The 27,811-nt window shown below is 45.7% G+C and overlaps 1 protein-coding gene across 1 annotated transcript; it reads left to right on the forward strand.

Annotated features, from left to right (window-relative positions):
- The first annotated feature begins 1,331 nt into the window (after positions 1-1,331).
- Positions 1,332-27,376, forward strand: LOC120946088 (E3 ubiquitin-protein ligase RNF170-like). The gene is made up of 6 exons (XM_040360821.1): positions 1,332-1,745; positions 12,291-12,366; positions 12,949-13,057; positions 23,917-23,990; positions 25,395-25,502; positions 26,249-27,376. Exons 1-6 carry the CDS (start codon positions 1,708-1,710, stop codon positions 26,552-26,554), a joined length of 711 nt encoding a protein of 236 aa, XP_040216755.1. The 5' UTR covers positions 1,332-1,707; the 3' UTR covers positions 26,555-27,376.
- Positions 27,377-27,811: the final 435 nt, after the last annotated feature.

The raw sequence follows: 27,811 nt of genomic DNA on the forward strand, positions 1-27,811 counted from the left end.
AAGGAAGAAGAAAAAGGAGAAGAAGAAATTAAGGAAGTAGGAAGGAAGAAAGTAAAGGAGAAGAAGTAACAAAGTAAGGCAGAAAATAAGGAAGAAACTAAGGAAGAAAAGGAGAAGAAGAAAGGAAGGAAGAAGGGAAGGAGAAGAGGAAAGGGGAGATGAAGGAAGAAAGCACAGAAGGAAGAAGAAAAAATAGAGGAGGGAAGAAAAGAAGGAAGTAAAGAAAGAAGGAAGGAAATGAAGGAAAGAAGAGGGAGGAGGGAAGAAAATTAGAAGACAGAAAGGAAGGAAGAAAGAAAAGGAGAAGAAGGAAGGGTGGAAGGAAGAAGAAAGAAAGAAAAAAGGAGAAGAAGAAAGGAAGGAAGAAAAGGAGAAGAAGAAAGGAAGGAAGAAAGGGAGAAGAAAACGGGAAAGAAGAAAGGAAGAAGAAAGGAAGGAAGAAAGTAAAAGAGGTAGAAAAGGAGAAAAAGAAATCAAGGGATAAAAGTAGAAGAAGAAAAGAAGCAGGAAAGCAAGGAAGAAAAGGAGAAAAAGAAAGGAAGGCAGAAAGGAAGAAGAAGAAACAAATGAAGAAGAAAGGAAGGAGAAGAAAAGGAAGAAGGAAGGAAAGGAGAAGTAGAAAAGAAGAAAGAAACTAATAAAGAAAAGGAGAAAGGAAGGAAGAAAAGGAGAAGAAGGAAGAAATAAAGACGAAAAAGAGGAAGAAGAGGGAGAAGAAGAAAAAAGGAAGAAAGGAAGAAAAAAAAAGAAGAAAGAACACTATCAATACGGTAAACATAATAATAATAATAACATAAACAATGATGGAATAATAATGTTAATGGTAACAAGAGTGATAACAATAATGATGATAAAAATAATAAGAAGAAGCAGAAAAGAAAGAGGAAGAATTGTAACAGTAATAATAATACTAATAATACTAATAATAATAAATAAAAAATGCTAATTATAATAATGCTAACAGGAGTAATATTAATAATAATAATAATAATAATAATAAAGAAAAAAAAGAACAGTGATAATAAATAATAACAGAAAGAATAAGAGTAATGATACTAATAATAATTATAATAATAATAATAATAATAATAATAATAATAATAATAATAATAAGAAGAAGAAGAAGAAGAAGAAGAAGCACAATCATTTTGCAACAGGAAGATTGCATAACATTATCGTTCTACCTGTTGAATAATTTTCTTCTCCTCTGAGGTAACCCTGAAATCTGCACTTTCATCACTTTTGGGAATATTACCCCCCCCCCCCTTCCATATTTACCAGAAATATTTGCTAACTTGCTAAACCGTCTTCCCCATATTGCGGCCGCCTGTCACGCAGCACGCTCCTCCAATGTCATATGACCGATCTACTTGTGACATGAATGTGATCGGGTTAATGATTGATCCGGGCAGTATAAGAATATCACTAAAGACAAGATTTTTTTTTTCTTCTTTTGTTTGCCCAAATATTTCACATAAGCGGGGGTTACGTGATCCATCCAGTCCGTCCCCCAACTCACCCCCTTACTATCCCACTCACCCGGCTCGCTGGGCTTTTTGTTTTATTATGAAAACCTTGACTCTGGTTTAATGTTTAACAGGCCGCCTTGTCAGTCTCTGGGCCATGACATCCAGGTACAGCAGTGTGGTGTCAGCTGGCGAGTCGCAAAGACGTGCGGAATAAAACCTGCGCTGGCAGCCTGGCGACATGAACAGACACACCTTCTGCAGCTCAGCACAGTCCAGGTAAGTGGGCATTAAAACGAGTCAAATTTCGTGAGATTCGGAATTAAATTTATTGTTTGGGTTAAAGTGTATGTATAGCCAATACTTTTTTTTTTGTTTTGAGTAGAGTATGGAAGTGTTAGAGCTTCTGTCAGGTTTTTACTGTCTGTGTCACCAGTCATATACTATACAATCAGATTGTACAATCTCCATACAATCTCGGAATCAATGGAATTGTCAAAGCATTATAATGTAAAGGCCGACCTAAACAATGCTTTTAATATGTATCCAATCAGACAGGTCCTTGCACTACATAGTTGATGGTAGATCTAAAGAAGATTGTGCAATCAGATTGTATAGCTTTATGGTTCATACGTTCATAGGGCCAGATTCACGTAGCCCGGGCGCAGCGTAACGTAACCGATTTAGGTTACACCGCCGCAAATTTTCTGTCTAAGTGCCCGATCCACAAAGCACTTACCTGGAAATTTGCGGCGGTGTATCCTAAATCCGTCCAGCGCAAGGCGGGCCAATTCAAATGGGGCGGGTACCATTTATATTAGGCGCGCTCCCACGCCGGACGTACTGCGCATGCTCCCGACGCAAATTTCCCGACGTGCTTTGCACGAAATTACGATGCGCCGACGTTTTGTGAATCACGACGTGAAAAAAAGACTTGCGCCGGGAAAACATTTCTTTTAAAAAAAAATTAAAAAAAATCAAAAGCGACGCGGGAAAGACGGGTATACTTTTACATGGTGTAGTAATTTTACACTTTGTAAAAGGTGCCCTATCTTTGCGACGGCAAACTAAAACTTGCGGCGACATAACGACGGGAAAAAGTTTTGTGGATCGCCGTAACTGCTAATTTGCATACCCGACGTTGGTTTACGACGCGAACTCCCCCCAGCGGCGGCCGCGGTACTGCATCCTAAGATCCGACAGTGTAAAACTATTACACCTGTCGGATCTTAGGGATATCTATGCGTAACTGATTCTATGAATCAGTCGCATAGATAGAAACAGGGATACGACGGCGTATCAGCAGATACGCCGTCGTATCCCTTTTGTGAATCTGGCCCATAGTTTCCATAAATTTAATCCCTGATTGGAAATATGATCTTAAGATCGAAAAGATCATTCAATTTGCCATACACGTAACGATCATAGTAAAATTATCTACTTTTCTACAGTTTAAGTTTTCTGTCTAGACCAATTAGAATAATTCAATAGAAATGATTACATTGATTTGTTTCGCTTGAAATCGATTGATGACTTTTTGATATTTCATAGATCTGATGATATTATCTGATTCTGTGAAGAATCATTCGATCAGATCACTACGTGTATGGGCGCCATTGGGGAGATTGCATAGGGATCCATGGACAGAGGTTTTGGGCCCCCGAGCAACAGAAAATTGACAATCGTGTAGCTTCCCGAATTGCATTTAGAATGTAAAAAATCAAATAAAATGTATATCTGCCTTCTGATATTTCACAATTCTATCCTCCTGACTGCAGGAGAGTGTTTGATGAGCAGTCACTCTATCTAATTATCTCTATCTATCTATCTCTCTATCTATCTATCTATCTATCTATCTATCTATCTATCTATCTATCTATCTATCTATCTATATCTATTTATCTATCTATCTATCTATCTATCTATCTATCTATCTATCTATCTATCTCTCTATCTATCTATCTCTATTTATCTATCTATCTATCTATCTATCTATCTATCTCTCTCTCTATCTATCTATCTATCTATCTATCTATCTATCTATCTATCTATCTATCTATCTATCTATCTCTCTATCTATCTATCTCTGTCTGTCTGTCTGTCTGTCTGTCTGTCTGTCTCTCTATCTATCTATCTATCTATCTATCTATCTATCTATCTATCTATCTATCTATCTATCTATATCAATCAGTATCCATAACAGACTGGAAAAAAATTAGACATAAAATATGGTGCACCCCTCTTGTCATTCATCACTTAGCATCTCTTTCCTCCCTATCCATTCTTTTAGCCCTCTGCTTCTCTCTCTCTCATCTCCCTCTACTTCTCTCTCATCCTTCTCTTATCTCTCTCTCTCCTTTCTAATTTCTTCTCTCTCTCACCCATTTCTTACCTCTCTTTTCTTTCTCATGTTTACTCTCTCTTTCTCTCGGCCCCTCTCTACTTCTCTCTCCTTTCTAATTTTCTCCATTCTTCTCTTTCTCTCCCCCCTTCGCCATCCATATTTCTCGATTTCTCTACTTTTTTCTCTCCCCCTCTCTTATCTCTCTCTCTCCTTTCTTATTTCTTCTCTCTCTCCCCCCCACCATTCTCTGCCTTCTCTCTTTCCACTCTGTTATCTCTCTGCTTTCTTATTCCCCCCCCCCTCAGCCTACTCTCTCCCCCCCTCTTAGCTCTCTCTCCTTTCAAATTTTTTCTCTCTCTGCCCCCCCCCCTTCCTTCTCTGCATTCTATCTCTCTCTAACCCCCCCTTTTTGCTTCTCTGCCTTCTCTCTCTCTCTCTCTCTCTCTCTCACCCTCTCTTATCTTTCTCTCTCACCCTCTTTTATCTTTCTCTCTCACCCCTCTCTTATCCCTCTCTCTCCTTTCTGATCTTTTCTCTCTCTTTGTCTCTTCTCTCTCTCCCCTTTTCTCTACTTCTCTCTCCCCCCATGCTCCAGCTCTACTTCTCTCTCTTTACTTCTCTTGCTGCCCCCTCTCTAATCTCTCTCTCCTTGTTTGTTTCTTCTATCTCTCTCTAAACCCATCCTTCTCTCTCACCCCTCTCTTATCTCTCTCTCTCTCTCTCTCTTCTTCTCTCACCACCTCTCTAGTTTAGAAGGGGAAAGGGGATGAGTCCATGTAAGTCCAGTGCTTCTCTCCCTCTCTCTCCTATCCTTCTCTGCCTTCTCTCTCTCTCTCCCCCCTCTCTTATCTCTCTCCTCCCATCCTTCTCTGCCTTCTCTCTCATCTCTCTCCTCACATCCTTCTCTGCCTTCTCTCTTTCCATCTCCCCTCTCTTCTTCCTCTCTTTCTTGTGTTCTCTCTCTCTTCTCTCTCCTCCCTTCCTCCTCTGCATTCTATCTCTCTCACTCCCCTTTTGCATCTCTGTCTTCTCTCTCTCACCCCTCTCTCTCTACTTCTCTCCCTCCCCCTCTCTTATCTCTCTCATTTCTTCTCCCCCCCCCATCCTTCTCTGCCTTCTCTGTCTATCTCTCTATCTCCCCTCTCTTATCTCTCTCCTTTCTTCTCCTCCTCATCCTTCTCTGCCTTCTCTCTCTTTCTCTCTCTCTCTCTCTCTATCTCTATCTCCCCTCTCTTATCTCTCTCCTTTCTTCTCTCTCCCCCCCATCCTTCTCTGCCTTCTCTCTATCTCCCCTCTCTTCTCCCTCTCTCCTTTCTTATGTTCTCTCTCTCTTATGCCCCCCTTCCTCCTCTGCATTCTATCTCTCTCACTCCCCCTTTTGCGTCTCTGTCTTCTCTCTTTCACCCCTCTCTTATCTCTCGCTCTCTACTTCTGTCCCTCCCCCTCTCTTATCTCTCTCTCTCCTTTTTCATTTCTTCTATCTCTCCCCCAGTTCTTCTCTCTCTCTCTCTCTCTCTCACCTCTCTCTTATCTCTCTCTCTCTCTTCTCTCTCCTCCCTTCCTCCTCTGCATTCTATCTCTCTCACTCCCCTTTTGCATCTCTGTCTTCTCTCTCTCTCACCCCTCTCTCTCTACTTCTCTCCCTCCCCCTCTCTTATCTCTCTCATTTCTTCTCCTGCCCATTCTTCTCTGCCTTCTCTCTCTCTATCTCCCCTCTCTTATCTCTCTCCTTTCTTCTCTCTCCCCCCCATCCTTCTCTGCCTTCTCTCTATCTCCCCTCTCTTCTCCCTCTCTCCTTTCTTATGTTCTCTCTCTCTTATGCCCCCCTTCCTCCTCTGCATTCTATCTCTCTCACTCCCCCTTTTGCGTCTCTGTCTTCTCTCTTTCACCCCTCTCTTATCTCTCGCTCTCTACTTCTCTCCCTCCCCCTCTCTTATCTCTCTCTCTCTCTCTCTCCTTTTTCATTTCTTCTATCTCTCCCCCAGTCCTTCTCTCTCTCTCTCACCTCTCTCTTCTCTCTCTCTCTCTCTCTCTCTCTTCTCTCTCCTCCCTTCCTCCTCTGCATTCTATCTCTCTCACTCCCCTTTTGCATCTCTGTCTTCTCTCTCTCTCACCCCTCTCTCTCTACTTCTCTCCCTCCCCCTCTCTTATCTCTCTCTCTCCTTTTTCATTTCTTCTATCTCTCCCCCAGTCCTTCTCTCTCTCTCTCTCACCTCTCTCTTATCTCTCTCTCTCTCTCTCTCTTCTTCTCTCTCCAACTCTCCAGTTTAGAAAGAAAAAAAACGGATGAGTCCATGTAAGTCCATTGCTTCTCTCTCTCTCCCCCATCCTTCTCAGCCTTCTCGCTCCCCCCCCCCCCTCTTATTTCTCTCCTTTCTAATTTTTTTCAGGAGATACGCCGTCGTATCTCTTTTGTGAATCTGGCCCATAGTCCTTATTATTGTCATATAGTCCGTACTATCATCACATAGCCCATATTATTGTCACATACAGTAGCCCATATTATTGTTGTAGTGGACAACAATCCGTATGATTGGTTTAGTTCTGCCTGGTTTGCTGTAATCACAACAAAACCACAGATGCACCGCCTTGGCCCAGCTGGTCCGCGCCGCGGTTTATGTGTAGCAGGTCATTGGCGGCCATGTGCGGAAGCCACATGTGTGATTCACAGCAAATGCTGTTTTTCCCAGTCACTGAATCCAAACACAGCAAGGAGAGGTTTGGCATTGCTCCTTATTTTTCCTCTTTTGGAGAGATTCCAAATACCGTCCTTTTTAAATCGTAACGTTGCTCCCTCAACCCTTGGAACCGCCAATACAGTGCCGATCCTGACCTCCCTGGGGCCCTAAGCAAAATGACATGTCACATTACACATTAAAGATGAGAAGCGGGGGGAGGAGGTGTTCTGCTGTCGGAAATTACATCTTACAGTAACGTGAGAAGCGGAGGGTGTGCTGACTTCTTACCTCTTCTTCCATGCAGCCAGCGAGTTAGGAAGCGGAGTGAGGGGCCGAAAACGACTTCCGGAACGAATTATGCGACGTCATTTCGCGCAAAGCACGGCGGGAAATTTCTGGACGACGCATGCGCAGTTCATTCGGCGCGGGGACGCGCTTCATTTAAATGAAACCCGCCCCCTGATCGCCGATTTGAATAACGCCGCCGGAAATACACTACGCCGCCGTAACTTACGGCGCAAAATCTTTGTGGATTTGAAAGTCCGCCAGGTAAGGTACGGCGGCCTAGCGTATCTCTGATACGCGGCACAAGTGTAAATGTATGTGGTTCTGGCCCTATACATTTTGCGCAAACCAACCGATAAACGCTTATTGCAATTTTTTTTACCAAAAATATGTAGAAGAATTAGTATCGGCCTAAACTAAGGGAATTTTTTTTTTATATATATATATATTTATATGTTTTTGGGAGATATTTATTACAGCAAAAAGTAAAAATTGTTGCATTTTTTTCAAAATTGTCGCTCTATTTTTGTTTATAGCGCAAAAACTAAAAACCGCAGAGGTGATCAAATACCACCAAAAGAAAGCTCTATTTGTGGGGAAAAAAAGGACGCCAATTTTGTTTGGGAGCCACGACGCACGATTGTCAGTTAAAGCGACGCAGTGCCGAATCGCAAAAACTGTCCGGGTCCTTTAGCTGCTTAAAGGTCCGGGTCTTAAGTGGTTAAATGTAACCATATCGCTACACTTAGAGGCGCCTCTCTTCTCTCTTATATCAAGACATCGCTTGTATATCAAGCCAGATTTATAAAAGAATTTAGCTTGTCTTGCAAAACGCTCTCAAACCAAGGTTTTACTGTATTTCCATTACCCAAGTTGTAGGCAATGCAATAACACTGGAGGAGCTCCCCGGTGCAGGGAGGAAAGGGTTAGTCGGCTACTGTACACGTTGGCCTGAACCAGGGCCGAGAATGTTTGTAAACTGTTGCATGCGCTGGTTTTATCTGCATCATCTAGGTGAAAGGGTTTATCGTTTTCCCGTATCAATGCATGCATAGACCTTTGCTCCGCTCCAACGTACCAAGGCTGAGCAAAGAACTCAATGACTGACTGATACAGCCATATAATGCATAACGCAGCCTGGTGATTGGTGCCGACGCCGTCTGTGATGCAAAGCACGCAGCCTGGTGATTGGTGCCGACGCCGTCTGTGACGCGAAGCACGCAGCCTTTGTTTGGAAACAGGCAGGCATTTTTATTATGGTTCAAACCAGGAAGACACCCGGGGAATGACGTTAGTTACTGGGGATGGTGCGGAGAAGAATGTGTAGTATGTTGGAGGTGATGACTTGTGCCGCGTACACACGATCAGATCTTCCGTCGGAAAAACCTTGGATGTTTTTTCCGATGGAATTCCGCTCAAGCTTGGCTTGCATACACACGGTCACACAAAAGTTCTCTGAACTTTTCACCGTGTGTACGCGGCATTAGAGAACGCATTGCTCAGCGAAGTCCACACTGCGAACACGAAGACATACCATCAACTTGGTCATCTAACCTGGAAAAAGAGCAACACCTGCCCATTCATAACATCAGTGCCGGCCCAAGACATTGTGCTGCCTGGGACCAAGAATGAAATGCTCCCCCCCCCCCCCCCCCCCCAGAAAAAAAATCACGCCAACCAAAAGGCCCCCACATTCATTATTTTATATCATGATAACTAAAGGGGACCCGTCATGGCTCTAAACATGTATAAAGAGGACCTGTCATGGCTCTATACATGTATAAAGGAGTATAAAGAGGACCTGTCATGGCTCTATACATGTATTGGAGTATAAAGAGGACCTGTCATGGCTCTATACATGTATAAAGGAGTATATAGAGGACCTGTCATGGCTATATAGATGTATAAAGAGGACCTGTCATGGCTATATAGATGTATAAAGAGGACCTGTCATGGCTCTATACATGTATAGGAGTATATAGAGGACCTGTCGAGACTCTTTACATGTAAAGGAATATAAAGAGGACCTGCCATGGCTCTATAAATGTATATAGGAGTATAAAGAGGACCTGTCATGGCTCTATACATGTATAAAGGAGTATTATTATTATAGAATTATTGTATAATTTTATAATAATATTAAAAATAATATTGATTTATAATAATTATTATTATTATTAATAATAATAATAATAATATTATTATTATATAATTAATATTATATATTATAAAAAATATATAAAAATAATAATATATTAACTGGTATAATATATATATATATATATATATATATATATATATATATATATATATATATATGTATGTGTATGTGTGTGTATATATATATATATACATATATATACAGTGGTGATCGAAAGTTTGGGCACCCCAGGTAAAAATTTGTATTAATGTGCATAACGAAGCCAAGGAAAGAAGAATTGAAAGACTCTTGGCTGGATACAAAAAGCGTTTACAAGCTGTGATACTTGCCATAGGGGGAAGGACAAGATATAAATTCTGCAGGGTGCCCAAACTTTTGCAGACGCCATTTTTTTGTTTTCTGTAATTTTGAAAGTGTAAATGATGGAAATAAAATCTAACTTTTTTTTTTTACATATGAATGTCTAATCTGTAATTTGATGCCTTTTGGAGATTTTTCCATCTTTCCTTGGCTTCGTTATGCACATTAATACAAATTCTAACCTGGGGTGCCCAAACTTTCGATCCCCACTATATATATATATATATATATATATATATATATATATATATATATATATATATATATATAATTAATAATAATAATAATAATATTATTATTATTATTATTATTATAATATAATTATTATTGTATATTATAAAAGTATATAAAATAATAATATATTAACTGGTATAATATATAATATATTTTTTTACATAATGTATTATATATATATATATATATATATATATATATATATATATATATAGAATGTAAGATCTGTACCTTTTTTGTATTGAACTGTACTGTAATTGTGTTGTCTCCCCCATACATTGTAAAGCACAGCATAAACTGTTGGCGCTATATAAATCATGTATAATAATATATAAATATAATAATATATATATATATAATATAATAAATGATGTTATAAAAAATATACTAAATAAGTGATAAATCCTGGGGTTTAGAGCTACTTTTACTTCCACAGATGGCAACCAAAGAGAAGGAAAAATATATATATTGTCATCTATATATGTTTTATTTTAAACATCTAAATAGAATAAATAGAATTCACATTAAACAAAAAAATAAAATAAAAAATTCTCATCATAGATTCTCCCAGTTAAAACCATAAACAGAAAAAAAAAAACCCATTCCAATCTCAGGGTTACGTGACACAGATCAGGGATTATCCTGCAAATTATTTTCATTCACCACGGAGCAAAGTCCACGTCTCCACGTCTCCACGCACACTTATACAGCTCAGAAATATAGATCGGCCTTTCTCAACCTTTCTACTCAAGAGAGAGCCATAAAATAATTAAAGTCTTGAGGGACCTCGGCTACAACCAATTTTTTGGAGGTGAGCGGGGAAAATTGCCTCTTATGCCGCGTACACACGATCGGACATTCCGACAAGAAAACCGAATGGATTTTTTTCCGACGGAAGGTTGGCTCAAACTTGTGTTGCATACACACGGTCACACAAATGTTGTCGGAAATTGCAAAGGTCAAGAACGCGGTGACTTACAACACTACGACAAGCCGAGAAAAATGAAGTTCAATGATTCTGAGAATGCGTCGATTTTGTGTGCGTCGGAATTTCTGACAACTTTTGTTGTCGGAAAATTTGAGAAACAGCTCTCAAATTTTTGTTGTCGGAAATTCCGACAGCAAATGTCCGATGGAGCCTACACATGGTCGGATTTTCCGACAACAAGCTCACATCGAACATTTGTTGTCGGAAATTCCGACCATGTGTATCTGGCATTACATTGGTGATCAGTGGGAAGAATGTTCCTTACATTGGTGATCAGTGGGAAGAATGTTCCTTACATTGGTGATCAGTGGGAAGAATGTCTCTTACATTGGTGATCAGTGGGAAGAATGTCCCTTACATTGGTGATCAGTGAGAAGAATGTCCCTCACATTGGTGATCAGTGGGAAGAATGTCCCTTACATTGGTGATCAGTGGGAAGAATGTCTCTTACATTGGTGATCAGTGGGAAGAATGTCTCTTACATTGGTGATCAGTGGGAAGAATGTCTCTTACATTGGTGATCAGTGGGAAGAATGTCCCTTACATTGGTGATCAGTGGGAAGAATGCCCCTTACATTGGTGATCAGTGGGAAGAATGCTCCTTACATTGGTGATCAGTGAGAAGAATGTCCCTTACATTGGTGATCAGTGGGAAGAATGTCCCTTACATTGGTGATCAGTGGGAAGAATGTCTCTTACATTGGTGATCAGTGGGAAGAATGTCCCTTACATTGGTGATCAGTGGGAAGAATGCCCCTTACATTGGTGATCAGTGGGAAGAATGCTCCTTACATTGGTGATCAGTGGGAAGAATGCTCCTTACATTGGTGATCAGTGAGAAGAATGTTCCTTACATTGGTGATCAGTGGGAAGAATGTCCCTTACATTGGTGATCAGTGGGAAGAATGTCCCTTACATTGGTGATCAGTGAGAAGAATGTCCCTTACATTGGTGATCAGAGGGAAGAATGTCCCTTACATTGGTGATCAGTGAGAAGAATGTCCCTTACATTGGTGATCAGAGGGAAGAATGTCTCTTACATTGGTGATCAGTGGGAAGAATGCCCCTTACATTGGTGATCAGTGGGAAGAATGCTCCTTACATTGGTGATCAGTGGGAAGAATGCTCCTTACATTGGTGATCAGTGGGAAGAATGTTCCTTACATTGGTGATCAGTGGGAAGAATGTTCCTTACATTGGTGATCAGTGAGAAGAATGTTCCTTACATTGGTGATCAGTGGGAAGAATGTTCCTTACATTGGTGATCAGTGGGAAGAATGTCCCTTACATTGGTGATCAGTGGGAAGAATGTCCCTTACATTGGTGATCAGTGAGAAGAATGTCCCTTACATTGGTGATCAGAGGGAAGAATGTCCCTTACATTGGTGATCAGTGGGAAGAATGTCCCTTACATTGGTGATCAGTGGGAAGAATGTCCCTTACATTGGTGATCAGTGAGAAGAATGTTCCTTACATTGGTGATCAGTGGGAAGAATGTCCCTTACATTGGTGATCAGAGGGAAGAATGTCCCTTACATTGGTGATCAGTGAGAAGAATGTTCCTTACATTGGTGATCAGTGGGAAGAATGCTCCTTACATTGGTGATCAGTGGGAAGAATGTCCCTTACATTGGTGATCAGTGGGAAGAATGTTCCTTACATTGGTGATCAGGGGTCCTCAGGGTAGATTGTTTAAATGTAACTTTTCCATTTATCGATCTGTAAAAGTGTTCCTACAATAGTGATATAAATTATTGATTGATTTTTGTTCTAGGTGTTCCACAATGAATAAGTTGGACATCAGTTCCCAGAGGAAGGACGGAGCACCGTTCTCAGCAACACAACACAAAGTAAGTAAGGCGGCCGGTTTATTGTCCTTCAAGCTTTAGGGGGGGGGGGACAAACTGTGGGAGGAGAAAATGCCCGGTCATCAGTTCCCAATCATTGGTTTTAATGGGAGGAATAGTGCCCCCTTGATGGTGTCAGACTCAGTAGTAGGAATATTATATTGCATCAGTGGCAGGATAAGTGCCCCAAGGGCCGGATAAAAGCAAGCAAATGGCCCCATCCGGCCCGTGGGCCGGAGTTTGGAGACCCCTGTTTTAGAGGGTGCAGATCCACTTTAAATACTAAATAATATCCTAGACTAATCACAATCTTGTATGTGTTATATGTATCCCTGATGAAGGGTGGGGCCCTCCGAAACGCGTTGTTTCAGATATCACAGGCTCAGTAAAACGTAAACCTGGTTTTCATATGCTCTGCTCTTGGCACTTTCCTCCTGGCACACCCGGGTCTTGTAGAGTTGCTAAACCTTCTACTTGAATAAGAACAATAGTATTTTAGAATCCATGGCTGAAATGTTGTCTTTGGATACAAATATCTCCGATTTATTTCAGCCCCAGGATAATCACGAACGTTCTCTTTTCCAGGACGCGCTTAAAAGTCGCCAGCCTCACTTCCACAGCGACTTCAGCTGCCCGGTGTGTCTTCAGACGGCCACTTCGCCCGTAGAGACCAACTGTGGGCACTTATTTTGCGGTGAGTCACCTCCTCCTCGTTAAACCTGCAGATGATTGGTAGATATTAATGACGTCGTTTGTGGTTTCAGGTGGGGGGGCGGGTCATAACCGCGGCTGGTTTACTGGCTGAGTCACAACACAAAAGCTTAGATCCAGGCCGTAAAATAAACTGATGGGTCTGCGTATAAAATCTTCACCGGGGGGTGGGGGGCGTCATAGATCTTCCATTGCGGGACAATGAGACTTCAAAGAACATTTAACAGTGGCGGCTGGTGCTCAACATTTTTGGGGGAGGCGCAAACTGAAAAAAAAAAACGCCATCAAGAGCAGCCTCTGTACCCATAAATTGCTAACACTGTGCCCATCTATTGCCGCCAGTGTGCCCCATCAATTGCCTCTACTGTGCCCCATCAGATGCTGCCAGTGTGCCCATCAATTGCCGCTACTGTGACCCATCAGATGCTGCCAGTGTGCCCATCAATTGCCGCTACTGTGACCCATCAGATGCTGCCAGTGTGCCCATCAATTGCCGCTACTGTGCCCCATCAGATGCTGCCAGTGTGCCCATCAATTGCCGCTACTGCCGCTACTGTGTCCCATCAGATGCTGCCAGCGTGCCCATCAATTGCCGCTACTGTGCCCCATCAAACGCAGCTACTGTGCCATCAAAATGCAGCCACTGTACCCATCAATTGCTGACACTGTGCCCATCAACTGCCGCTACTGTGCCCCATCAGATGCTGCCAGTGTGCCCATTAATTGCCGCTACTGTGCCCATCAATTGCCGCTACTGTGCCCCATCAGATTCTGCCAGTGTGCCCATCAATTGCCGCTACTGTGCCCCATCAGATTCTGCCAGTGTGCCCATCAATTGCCGCTACTGTGCCCCATCAGATGCTGCCCGGCCCTTACCTGTCTTTCAGCAGGTCAGCAGCGGTCTCCTTTGCTGACACTGTGCCCCATCAGATGCTGCCAGTGTGCCCATCAATTGCCGCTACTGTGAGCCATCAGATGCTGCCAGTGTGCCCATCAATTGCCCCTACTGCCTCTACTGTGCCCCATCAGATGCTGTCAGTGTGGCCATTACTTTCCACTACTGTGCCCATCAATTGCCGCTACTGTGCCCCATCAGATTCTGCCAGTGTGCCCATCAATTGCCGCTACTGTGCCCCATCAGATTCTGCCAGTGTGCCCATCAATTGCCGCTACTGTGCCCATCAATTGCCACTACTGTGGCCCATCAGATGCTGCCCGGCCCTTACCTGTCTTGCAGCAGGTCAGCAGCGGTCTCCTTTGCTGACACTGTGCCCCATCAAATGCTGCCAGTGTGCCCATCAATTGCCGCCAGTGTGCCCCATCAGATGCTGCCAGTGTGCTCATCAATTGCTGTTACTCTGCCCCATCAGATGCTGCCCGGCACTTACCCGTCTTGCATCGAGTCAGCGGCGGTCTCCATGTCGTCTTCCGTCCTCTCTCAGGAGACCAATCACAGCGCCTGACGTTTCAGCCAATCAGGTGACCGGTAACAGACCCAGCAACCTGATTGGCTGAGAGGCGGTTCAGTGTTAGGAAAGTGAATTCCTTCACTTTGCTAACACAGCTTGGTGAACAGCGAACGCCCAGCATGGCGCCCGCTGTTCACCTTTTTGGGCGGCCTATTAGAGCCTACGGTTCTAATCAGGTGCTTCCAAAAACCATCCCCCGTCGCTGTAATTCAGGTGCCAAAAAAAGGGGCCGGACACCTGAATAGGGGGTGTCAGCGGCGACCATGGTGATACAGGGGTGCAGGAGGGGGGCGCTCCTGCGCCCCTTATGGACGCACCGCCACTAATATTTAAGGGAACAGAACTAAGGTTTCCTAGGAAATGAGCAGCAATAGAAGAGAGAAGCATGCGACTTTGATGCGCTAGCGTCACAAGTGGGTGGACTGCGCCCCCGAGCCCAACCTTTTTTAAACCAATTCGAGCCCTGGGGGAAAAAAAACTAATAGAAACCTCGGAGTCCGGTGCTCCGCAACCAAACTAGGGGGCGCCAGGTGAAGCGTCGGGCAAATCCCTCTGTTATATGTATTTCCTTTAGTTACCTGGAATTCAGCTTTAAAAGTCCAGTGCTGTAAAGTCAATACATGAGGAGTGTAATGCATTGTGTAAGATCCCGCACCAGCCAATCACAGGCCGCCCCTGACGCACACCCTCCACTATATCACTGAACAAGGGGAGGGGCCGCGGCCACAACAAACAAACACCAATTCGCCTGCCGTAGAAAGTCGGGGTCAGGCTGTGTCTCTCCTATGGAGGACGGAAACATTCCCACGTCCACCAACCTGACATTGGCACAGAGAAACGCCAACGCTGCCAGAAGACATAGGATAATATAATGTCACATACGCCGTCGTATCTCTGAGTGCGCTCGGTCGTATCTTTGCGCCTGATTCATAGAATCAGTTACGCATAGATATCCCGAAGATCCGACTGGTGTAAGTGTCTTACACCATCGTATCTTAGGCTGCATAATTACGCTGGCCGCTAGGTGACGCTTCCGTATAGTTACGCAAGGAATATGCAAATGAGCTAGATACGCCAATTCAGAAACGTACGTCCCGCCGACACATTTTTTTACGTCGTTTACGTTAGGCTTTTTTCGGCATATAGTTACCCCTGCTATATGAGGCGTATCCTATGTTAAGTATGGCCGTCGTTCCCGCGCCGAGTTTTGAAATTTTTACGTCGTTTGCGTAAGTCGTTCGCGAATACGGCTTTACGTCAATTACGTTCACATCGAATCCAATACGTCCTTGCGACGTAATTTGGAGCAATGCACACTGGGATATTTTACGGACGGCGCATGCACGGTTAAAAAAAACCCGTCAAAAACGTGGGGTCAAGTAAAATTTAAATAAAACACGCCCCCCACATCCCCATTTGAATTAGGCGGGCTTACGCCGCCACACATACGTTACGCCGCCGTAACTAAGGGCGCAAGTTCTTTCTGAATACAGAACTTGCGCCCAAAGTTACAGCGGCGTAACGTATCGGAGATACGTTACGCCGGAAGAAAGATGCGCTCATCTTTCTGAATCCGGCCCAGTATGTTGTAAAGGGCTGCGCAAACAGTTGGCGCTATATAAATCGTGTATAATAATAATAATAATACTACTAATTAGTAATAATAATAATAATGATAATAATAATGATGATGATGATAATAATAAAAAGCATAAGTATAAAATATATAATATCATTATTTTTATTATTATTATTATTCTAAATAATAATAATAAAAATAATGATAATAATAATAATAATAATAATAATAATATCATAAAAGATGCAAAAGCAATGTAAACAGTGCCACCCAGTGGCTGCTTACAGGATAGCAATATAGTTCCACCGAAAAAAAAAAAAAAAGTACTACAGCTGCTGACTTTTAACCACTTCAGCCCCGGACCATATTGCTGGTCAAAGACCAGAGCACTTTTTGCGATTCGGCACTGCGTCGCTTTAACTGACAATTGCGCGGTTGTGCGACATGGCTCCCATACAAAATTGACGACCTTTTTTCCCCACAAATAGAGTTTTCTTTTGGTGGTATTTTATCACCTCTGCGGTTTTTATTTTCTGCGCTATAAACAAAAATAGAGCGACAATTTTGAAAACAAAATGAATATTTTTTACTTTTTGCTATAATAAATATCCCCCAAAAATATATAAAAAAAAAAAATTTTTTCCCTCAGTTTAGGCCGATACGTATTCTTCTACATATTTTTCGCAAAAAAAATCGCAATAAGCGTTTATTGATTGGTTTGCGCAAAAAGTATAGCGTTTACAAAATAGGGGGTAGTTTTATGACATTTTTATTAATATTTTTTTTTTACTAGTAATGGCGGCGATCAGCGATTTTTTTTTTCGGTACTGCGACATTATGGCAGACACTTCGGACACTTTTGACACATTTTTGGGACCATTGGCATTTTTATAGCGATCAGTGCTATAAAAATGCATTGGATTACTATTAAAATGCCACTGGCAGTGAAGGGGTTAACACCATACCTCCCAACTGTCCCTGATTTCGAGGGACTGTCCCTGATTTGGAGCAATGTCCCTCTGTCCCTCATTCTCCTCATTTGTCCCTCATGTTGGTCTGATCTATAAAGATGTATATAAAATGCACTTTTTATCTATCAAAAAGTGTTTCCCAGCGCTAAACCTTTCATCCGATTTCTAAATTGCTGCATTTGTAAATTCCAAAAGCCAATATAAAGGAATAATGGTGGTAAAAAAGCACTTGTGGGTTTAACCAATCTTATTTTTTTGTACAATTCTCCTTTAAGGGGGCGTGGCAAGGGGTGTGTCCTATGCCTGCATACTTTTGTTGATAGGTGTCCCCCATTCCCATCTCAGAAAGTTGGGAGGTATGGTTAACACTAGGGGGCGGGGAAGGGGTTAACACTAGGGGGCGGGAAAGGGGTTAAGTATGTTCCCTGGGTGTGTTCTAACTGTAGGGGGGGGTGGGACTGACATGGGAAAATGACTGATCGCTGTTCATACATTGGGCATTTCTCCCCTGACAGGATCGGGAGCTGTGTGTTTACACACACAGCTCCCGGTCCCCGCTCTGTAACGAGCAATCGCGGGTGCCCGGCGGTGATCGCGACCGGCGGGCAAGTGCGCGGGAGACAGGAGCGAGCTGGGGAGCGTGCGCACGCCTCTAGTGGCCGCGTCGAGAGCCGACGTAGAGCTACGGGCTCTTGCGCAGGAGAGCCGACCTGCCGCCGTAGAACTGAGGCGGCTGGTTGGCATCTAGTTAATATATGGACCCTTACCTGTCCTGGGCGCCCGCGATGTCGGGTCTTGAAGCCGATTTGTCCCTGGGCTCTTGGGTGGAGGCGCCGCCATCTTTGATAAGGGAATCAGGAAGTGAAGCCTTGCGGTTTAACTTCCTGGTTCCCTACTGCGCATACCTGACCCCACTGGTCCCTGCTGTCTTCTGGGACCTGTGGGGTCGCGACGGAAATGGCATCTGCTCCCCCTTCCCCCTGAAAGGTGCCAAATGTGACACCGAAGGGGGGGGGGAGGATTCCAAAAAGCGGAAGTTCCATTTTTGAGTGCAACTCTGCTTTAAAGTGGAGTTCCACCCACTTTTACAACAAAAAAAACATGTCATACTTACCTCCTCTTTTGGGATCCCGCGACGGCTCTCGCGGCTCCTCCCTGCATCGTATCACCCCCTAGGAGAAGCGCTCTCCCGGAGGGGGGGTTACCTTGCGGGCGCGCTCCCGAGTCCACAATTCGGCGTCCATAGACTCGGCCCCGAGTCTATGGACGCCGAATTCCACAGCTCAGGTAAGTAAAACGGGGGCCCCTTTATAGGAAAGACAACCCCTCCACCACTCGATTTTTGGATAATTTTTTTTCCTTGTGTACTTCCGTCCTAGGTCGGCCGTGGCCCAGTGCGCCACGTCTTCTTCTCCCCCCCCCCCCGCTGCATTCTGGGACCTGTGTGTGTCCTGGAAGACAACGGGGCCATTCAGAAAGAGCCGGTGCGCATCTGCGGAAGGAAACCAGCGGTGAAGCCTGAAGGCTCCACTGCCGGTTTCCCTTGGTTGGAATGGCGGCGCCTGCACCTGATCCAATGGACAGATCGGCCTTGGGGGTGGGGGCGACATGGTGGGCTCCCTGGACAGTGGGGTTTCGGGGGTCTTGCTTGGCTGGAGATGAAGTACTTTGTGTACTTCCATCCTAGGTCAGCCGTGGCCCCGTGCGTCACGTGCTCTTCTCCCCCCACTGCCTTCTGGGACCTGTGTGTTTCCCGGAATACGACGGGGTCATTCAGGAAGCGCCGCGCGACTTACACAGTAGGAAACCGGCTGTAAAGCTTGAAGGCTCCACCACTGGTTTCCCTTCGTTGGAATGGCAGCGCCTGCACCTGATCTGATGGACAGATTGGCCCCGGGGGGTGACACCGCGGGCTCCCAGGACAGTGGGGTTTCGGGGGGTCTTGCTTGGCTGGAGATTTGGGGGTTCGGTGTTCCCAGGATTTTGGGGGGGGGGGCTCTTGGAGCTCCTCCTGGGGCTCATTAGACAACAATTTGGTAATTTTCGCTTTTTTTCCTCCATCTTTAATCTCATTGGTGGGAATCCCCCCTTTATAAATAAGGAGAGGGCGCCCTGCTTGTGCCAATCTCTGTCTTGATGGAGCAATGCGATAGGAAAGCCGTGCTTCTTCCCTGGCACAGCCCTGACTTTTTTATTTCCTGCCATCAGGTAGCGTGGCAAGGTCACTGTGTCCTGTCCCAAAGGACGACCTGGCGGCCAGAACCATAAACCAATCGGCTGCGGCCCAAATAATGGGAACGCCGTGTAATGAGGACTCGGTCGCTTTGCTCTCTCTTGCATCAGTCTATCGCAACCATCGGAAAACTCCCCTGACTTCCAGGACAGAAGGGGTTAAATCGTCCCCTCTGTTTGACATTGCATCACCCGTAAACCCACGGTGACATGGCGCCGAGCCCGGCAGCACCTGATTGGACACAGTCCTGGATGCGATTGTTATTTTAGATTTTTTTATTTTTTTTGCTCCATTGAACTTCTGGACTATTTTTAAATCCTTTTTTTCGTGACACAATGATACTGTTAGGAGACACGGGGGGTGGGCTGGTGGTCAAATTGTTTTGCCTCACTGTGCCCATCAAACGCAGCCACTGTGCCCATCAAATGCAGCCACTGTGCCCATCAAACGCAGTCACTGTGCCCATCAAACGCAGTCACTGTGCCCATCAAACGCAGTCACTGTGCCCATCAAACGCAGTCACTGTGCCCATCAAACGCAGTCACTGTGCCCATCAAATGCAGCCACTGTGCCCATCAAACGCAGCCACTGTGCCCATCAAATGCAGCCACTGTGCCATCAAGAGCAGCCACTGTGCCCATCAAACGCAGCCGCTGTGCCCATCAAACGCAGCCACTGTGCCCATCAAACGCAGCCGCTGTGCCATCAAGAGCAGCCACTGTGCCTTCAAGAGCAGCCACTGTGCCCATCAAACGCAGCCACTGTGCCCATCAAACGCAGCCGCTGTGCCCATCAAACGCAGCCGCTGTGCCCATCAAACGCAGCCACTGTGCCCATCAAACGCAGCCGCTGTGCCATCAAACGCAGCCCCTGTGCCCATCAAACGCAGCCGCTGTGCTCATCAAACGCAGCCGCTGTGCCCATCAAACGCAGCCACTGTGCCATCAAGAGCAGCCACTGTGCCCATCAAACACAGTCACTGTGCCCATCAAACGCAGCCACTGTGCCATCAAACGCAGCCACTGTGCCCATCAAAATGCAGCCACTGTGCCCATCAAATGCAGCCACTGTGCCCATCAAATGCAGCCACTGTGCCATCAAATGCCGCCACTGTGCCATCAAATGCCACCACTGTGCCATCAAATGCCGCCACTGTTCCCATCAAACGCAGCCACTGTACCCATAAATTGCCACCACAGTGCCCATCAGTGCTGCCTCATCAGTGCCCATCAGTGCTGCCTCATCAGTGCAGCCTATCAGTGCTGCCTCATCAGTGCCCATCAGTGCTGCCTCATCAGTGCAGCCTATCAGTGCTGCCTCATAAGCGCACATCAGTGAAGAAGAAGAAAAGTACTTATTTACAAAATGTTATAACAGGAACTAAGAAAAACATTTAAATTTGAAAAAAAGATAAAAATGTCATATGGGTACAATGTAGCATGACCGCGCAATTGTCATTGTGACGGCGCTGAAAGCTGAATATTGGCCTGGGCAGGAAGGGGGGTGAAAGTGCCCGGCATTGAAGTGGTTAATGAACACAGAGCTGCATCAATCTGCGTCTTTTATATTATCTTTGCCCGGAATTGTGAAATGAGCCGCATTGATAATATTTTCAGCCGGGGGAAGCTGAATATCCCCCTCCCCCCCCCATACCACACAAGATGCCCGCAGACAATGCCACAGATCAGCACCGGCTCGGTAATGGAGGAAGCAGCTATAGAGAAAATGGAGTTTTATCCGCCGGCTGGGCAAAATAACGCGCCAGCTGGGCATCCTTCTCCTCAGGAAGTGCCCGGGGTCCTGGCGGGATGAATAAGTCATTGTGTACCTTGAAGAAAAGCGTCACCAATTACGGGCAGGAAACGCGTCTGACCCAGTTCTGCCCTCGTCCCTCGCTCAGCTGGCCTTTCATTCTCACACTGATCCCGGAACATGTGTCCGGAAAATCACCCGGAAAACCGGAATAGAAATATGTGTTCCCTGGAATCAGCGGAGAGCTTCTCCAGAGCCCACCGATCATGGAGCCGGGCACCTGCGGAGCTTATTAACCCTTCACGCCGCGTTCCCCACCCCCGAGAGATCCGACATCAAACCCCAGAAACAGGAAAAAGTTGTGTATTTGTTATTTCTAGGAAAATTGCCTGAAATGTGCCTTTTTTGAGGTTTTATTTCAGCTTTATAAATATTATATTATTAATCATAATAACATTATATCAGTGGCGGCTGGTGCTCAACATTTTTGGGGGGGCGCAAACGAAAAAAAAAAAAAAGAAGAAAATTGCAGCCTCACTGTGCCCATCAAATGCAGTCACTGTGCCATGCCATCAAAAGCAGTCACTGTGCCATGCCATCAAACGCAGTCACTGTGCCATGCCATCAATTGTCACCACTGTGCCATGCCATCAAACGCAGCCACTGTGCCATCAAACGCAGCCACTGTGCCATGCCATCAAACGCAGCCACTGTGCCATCAATTGTCACCACTGTGCCATGCCATAAAACGCAGCCACTGTGCCATCAATTGTCACCATTGTGCCATGCCATCAAACGCAGCCACTGTGCCATCAATTGTCACCACTGTGCCATGCCATCAAACGCAGCCACTGTGCCCCTCAATTGTCGCCACTGTGCCAATTGTCGCCACTGTGCCCTTTAATTGTCGCCACTGTGCCCATTGTTGCCACTGTGCATGTCACTGTGCCCTTTAATTGTTGCCACTGTTGCCCACTGTGCCTTTAATTGTTGCCACTGTGCCCATTGTCACCACTGTGCCCTTTGTAACCACTGTGCCCTTTGTCGCCACTGTGCCCTTTGTCACCACTGTGCCCATTGATACCACTGTGCCCATTGATGCCACTGTTCCCTGTAAAATGCACTTACCTTACTCCTTTCACGTCCCTCGATGTCCTCTCCCACCTTGGTGACGCTTCAGCCAATCAGGTTACCGATAACCAGAATCGGGGAACCTGATTGGCTGAGACGGCCGTCAGTCTTATCCAAGGGACGCACCCCCCGTACGTCCCGAGGATAAGACATCCGGGAGCCGAGGGCTGTACTCTGAAAGCCTATCAGAGCCGCTGGCTCTGATCGGCACTTCCGCACAGCCAACCAGCTGCCGTTATTCAATGCAATGCATGAATGTATGTTATTAGACTCAGTGGCAAGCGAGAGACAGAGGGGGCGGCGCTCCAGCGCCCTCTATGGATGAACCGCCACTGCATTATATACACTATATTACCAAAAGTATTGGGACACCTTGCCTTTACACACACATGAACTATAATGGCATCCCAGTCTTAGTCTGTAGGGTTCAATATTGAGTTGACCCCGCCCTTTTCAGCTATAACGGCTTCACCTCTTCTGGGAAGGAGGAAAGACGCAGGAAGCACCACCTGAGTGTAGTATGTTTACTACAGTTTATTAACCACTTGCCGATCGCCACAAAAAACATTTACGTCGGCAGGTACATCCCTTTAAATTTGTTGCCGTGTGGGCGCGCGCCCGCCCCTGCCGCGAGCTTCGTGCCCGCGGACTCGATGTCCACCGGTGTCCCGCGATCGTGTCACGGAGCCGAAGAATGGAGTGATGCCAGTGTAAACACAACGGGCCAGATTTAAGAAGCACTTGCGCCCGCGCAACCAGCTTACTTGCTCCGGTGTAACGAGTGCTCCTGATTCAGGAACCTCGTTACACCGACTGCAGCCTAGGATGTGACAGACATAAGCCTCCTTATGCCTTCACATCCCAGGCTGCATTCTTGCGTTGGCCGCTAGGGGGCGCGGCCATTGTGATCGGCGTATAGCATGCAAATTGCATACTACCACCGATTCACAAAAGTTGCGCGGGCCCTGCGCACGCAAGGTACGGAGTTTCCGTACGGCGACTTTAGCATAAGGCTGCTCCTGCTAACTTCCCGCTCGCGACGTTCAAATTTTACGTCGTTTACGTAAGTGAACCGTGAATGGCGTTGGACGCCATTCACGTTCACTTAGAAGCAAATGACGTCCTTGCGACGTCATTTGCCGCAATGCACGTCGGGAAAGTTTCCCGACGGAGCATGCGCTGTTCGCTCGGCGCGGGAGCGCGCCTAATTTAAATGATTCCCGCCCCCGGCGGGATCATTTACATTAGGCAGCCTTACGCCCGGCTGTTTAGCATATCGCCCGCGCAATTTACGTAGCTACTGCTCCGTGAATCGCTGGGCAAATGGAAATATTTGCGTGGGCGCAGAGAAAAATCTTTGCTCTTTGCCCACGCAAATATTGCTCCATTCTACCTGAATCTGGGCCAACATCTCCCCGTTCTGCCTAGTGACATGACACTGATCATCTGCTCCCTGTCTTCGGGAGCAGTGATCAGTGTCGCGTCACAGTAAAAATGAAGGAACACTAGTGTTGTTTAAATGTTACAAAGAATATAACAGGATATGTAAAAAGGAAATCAAGGATGCAAAAATTCAATGTGGCCCGCGACCTCCTGCTCTGGGATGGCTGGTTCACCATAGAATTAAATGTTGTTAATTATTTGGTGTTGATATGAATAATGAAAAGAGGACCTGTAATAAATGATTGTTCTGTTTGTGCCTTTCAGGTTCCTGTCTTATCGAGTACTGGAAACACGACCCGTGGATGGGAGCCATCAGCTGTCCCCTCTGCAGGCAAAAGGTACCCTTGACTTTTTACTTTGGGTTATTTATATAAACCAGTGATCTCCAAACTGTGGCCCGGGGGGCTGATTGTGGCCCTTTGCTTGCCTTTATCTGGCCCTTAGGGTACTATTCTTCCCACTGACACCAGTTCTCTCCCATGGGGGTTAGTTCTTGCGGGCGCGCTCCCGTGATACAGCCAGCGGCTATAGCCGCAAGACTGTAACACTCGGCCCCGCCTCCCGGCGCGCCACGTCATTGGATGTGATTGACAGCAGTGCAAGCCAATGGCTTCGCTGCTATCAATCCATCCAATCTAGCCAATCAACGGCCAGACTGAGTGGAGAAGAGGATGTCGGGGGCGAGCGCAGCATGTGAACGGGCTCAGGTAAGTAAAATGGGGGGGGGGGGGATGTGGGGGTGGCCGCCATTGCCAGTTTTATTTCTCACCTTAATACATGGGATGCATTAAGGTGAAAATAACGAACCTTTACAACCCCTTGAAGCATTGTTTGATCGTGTAAGATTAATTGCTACTACTGCTACATGCAGGGCCGCCATCAGGGGGGTACAGGCAGTACACCTGTAAGGGGCCCGGTGGTCCCCAGGGGCCCGGATGGCACCCCCCCCCTTTTATTTTTTATTTGTTTTTAATTTTTATTATTAATTTTTTTCCGCCAGCACCCAAAGCCCCCCCCCGCCTCCTTACCTCTAAGGCGCCTGGTGGTCCCCAGGGCCCCGAATGGCATTCCCCTTTTAAAAAAAAATAAAAATTGTCAGCACCCAAAGCCCCCCCGACCTCTAAGGGGCCTGGTGGTCCCCAAGGCATGGGATGGCATCCCCCCCTTTTTTTTATCAGCACCCAAAGCCCCCCCAACCTCTAAGGGGCCCAGTGGTCCCCAGATGGCATCCCCCCCTTTTTTTTTTTTCATCAGCACCCAAAGCCCCCCAACCTCTAAGGGGCCTGGTGGTCCCCAGGGGCCCAGATAGCATCCCCGTTTTTATTTATTTATTTTTTCGTCAGCACCCAAAGTCCCCCCCCCCCCGACCTCTAAGGGGCAGCCCCCCCCCCCCCAGCGTCTCGATTCGTGGTGCCCCCCCGATTCTCAACTTGCGTCACCCTTTGCTTCTCAATTTGCGGCGGGAGCACCCCCCCCGGTTCCCTGCCCCTTGAAGCTGTGTAAAATTCCAGATGGCGGCCCTGGCTACATGCTACTTGTGTAGTGTACATCTGTGCGTAGTCGTGTTTTCTTATGTGTTTAGTTCTCCATTGCTTGCTGCCCTTAGCTCAACTAAGCTAATACAATCTCTAGCAATTACTCGCTATGTCTGGCCTGCTCTGAGCACAGTTTTCCCATCTAAACATCTTCATCATCCTACAAATATTACAATCCGGCTATAAAAGTTTCCCTTTCTTTGGTAGGTCTGTTACCTTTGCAACATTTGCGACATCCAACAAGATAAGATGAACAGAGAGATGCAGAAAGATATCAGACATTACAATAATCGCTTCTCTGGACGACCTCGACCTGTAAGTATTTCACTTTATAGAGATTTGCAATAATGATTTTAGTCGACTAAAATTTACTGGAGATTTTAGTCAACTAAAATATGTCTAAAACTAAAATGCATGTTAGTCAAAAGACTACAACTAAAACTTTATTGCAATTTGACGTCAAAATTAACACTGACCATAAACATTGAAACCTTGCGGCTTCAGTTCCTGGTTCCCTACTGCGCATGCGCGAATCGCGCTGCGCGTTCCCACTGGTCCATGCTGTCTTCTGGGACCCATGTGTCTTGAGAAGCGGGGGGGTGCCATGAATTGAGAAGCAGGGGGTGCTGTGCCGCCGCAAATTGAGGTTGGGGGGCTTTGGGTGCTGACGAACAAAAAAAAATAAAAAAGGTGCACCTCTGGACCCCTTGCAAATAAAAAAAAAAAAAAAATATATATATATATATAAAGGGGGGTAGCCATCCGGGGCCCTGGGGACCTCTGGGCCCTTTAATAAAAACAAAGATGCCGGCCCTGGTCCCCATTGAACTATTTCCCCCACTTTTATATAAATTTTAGATTTCCCATCACTTTCTCACAGGACAAACAAAAAGTTGTATTTCCACAGACAGCAATAAAATCTAGACAGAGGTTCTAACCCTTCCACAATGTATCAAAAAGCAATGAAACACGTTTGGCTTTGATATAGTTTATCCCTCAGTTGTTTTATCCATATAAAATATAAACTGCTTCAACTAAGTTTTTTTTTATTTTTGTCCCAGCTCACAGATTACTTGTATGACCTTCCATTATTATTGAACCTCGCTGTGAGAAGGGTCTTCACCATGGGTGGACTTGTGATGATCTTCTGTCTCAGACTGGTGGTCTGCTCCTTTGGGGCCATCACGTTCTTGTCTTCACCATTCACCGTCGTCCCCGACCCGCTGTGTGGAATCCTCAGCACCATCGATGATCTGGTTGTGGTTTTTCTTCTTCTTATCTGCATGATAAACATCAGCCTGCAGTTCCGGTCGGAAGGAATGACCATAGTCCAGACAGCTACGCAGAGCATCTTGTCCGAGTCTTGACCAGAGACCAACTGCTTCTCTGTGACTGCAAACTAAAGACTTGATCCTCAACATCATGGCAAGAGTGGAGATAATCCACTATTCACCATTTGCTGTCTTCCCCAACCCGTGTGTGGAAACCTCAGCACCATCGATGATCTGGTAGTGGACTTTTTTTTCCTTATCTGCATGATAAACATCAATCAACAGTTCCGGTCTGAGGGAAAGATCATGGACCGGTGGTCTGCTCCTTTGGGGACATAACATTCTTGTCTTCACCATTTACTGTCATCGCCGACCCACTGTGTGGAATTCTCAGCATCATTGATGATCTGGTTGTGGTCCTTCTTCTTGATATGTACATAATAAACATCAGCCTGCAGTTCTGGTCAGAAGGAATGACCATGGTCCACACAGCTACGCAGAGCATCTTGTCCAGAGACCAACTGCTTCTCTGTGACTGCAAACTAAAGACTTGATCCAATGACTTGATCCTCAACATCATGGCAAGAGTGGAGATAATCCACGATTCACCATTTGCTGCCTTCCCCAACCCCTGTTTGGAAACCTCAGCACCATCGATGATCTGGTAGTGGTCTTTCTTTTCTTTATCTGCATGATAAACATCAATCAACAGTTCCGGTCTGAGGGAAAGATCGTGGACTGGTGGTCGGCTCTTTTGGGGACATCACATTCTTGTCTTCACCATTCACCGTTGTCCCCGACCCCCTGTGTTGAATCCTCAGCATCATTGATGATCTGGTTGTGGTCTTTCTTCTTGATATGCACATGATAAACATCAGCCAGCAGTTCTGGTTGGAAGGCAAGACCATGGTCCTGATATCCATAGAGCAGGGGTGTCAAACTCAATTTCATGGTGGGCCACATCAGCATTATGATTGCCCTCAAAAGGGCCAGTTGTATCTGTAAGATTAGATGTCCAGCGCATCCCCTCCCCTTACATTAGATGCCAAGAGCCCCCCCATCATCAGAAGTTGAGTCCCCCACTCTCCCTTACATCACAGTGCACCCCCCTTTCCTTATGCTGCTGCTGGGAAGAAGCTGGATGTATTGCTTAAAAGCAGAAAGTAAGGGTTGAGGAGGACCAGAGGAGGGCTGCAGCTGCAGGAGAGGTGCGAGGGCCACATGAAATGGCCTGGAGGGCCGCATTCGGCCCACGGGCCTTGTGTTTGCCACCTATGCCATAGAGCATCCTCTCTGACTCTTGACCAAAGACCATCTGCAAACAAAAGACTTGCTCTAATGCAGTGGTTCTCA

Source organism: Rana temporaria, chromosome 7 (assembly GCF_905171775.1).
Source record: "Rana temporaria chromosome 7, aRanTem1.1, whole genome shotgun sequence".
Classification (NCBI taxonomy): Eukaryota; Metazoa; Chordata; class Amphibia; order Anura; family Ranidae; genus Rana; species Rana temporaria.

Excerpts from the sequence above, each read along its gene's own strand:
- LOC120946088 (XM_040360821.1), top strand. The coding sequence starts at position 1,708 with ATGAACAGACACACCTTCTGCAGCTCAGCACAGTCCAG. Across the intron at positions 12,367-12,948 it reads TCTCAGCAACACAACACAAA|GACGCGCTTAAAAGTCGCCA; the intron begins GTAAGTAAGGCG and ends TCTCTTTTCCAG. Across the intron at positions 23,991-25,394 it reads GTCCCCTCTGCAGGCAAAAG|GTCTGTTACCTTTGCAACAT; the intron begins GTACCCTTGACT and ends TTTCTTTGGTAG.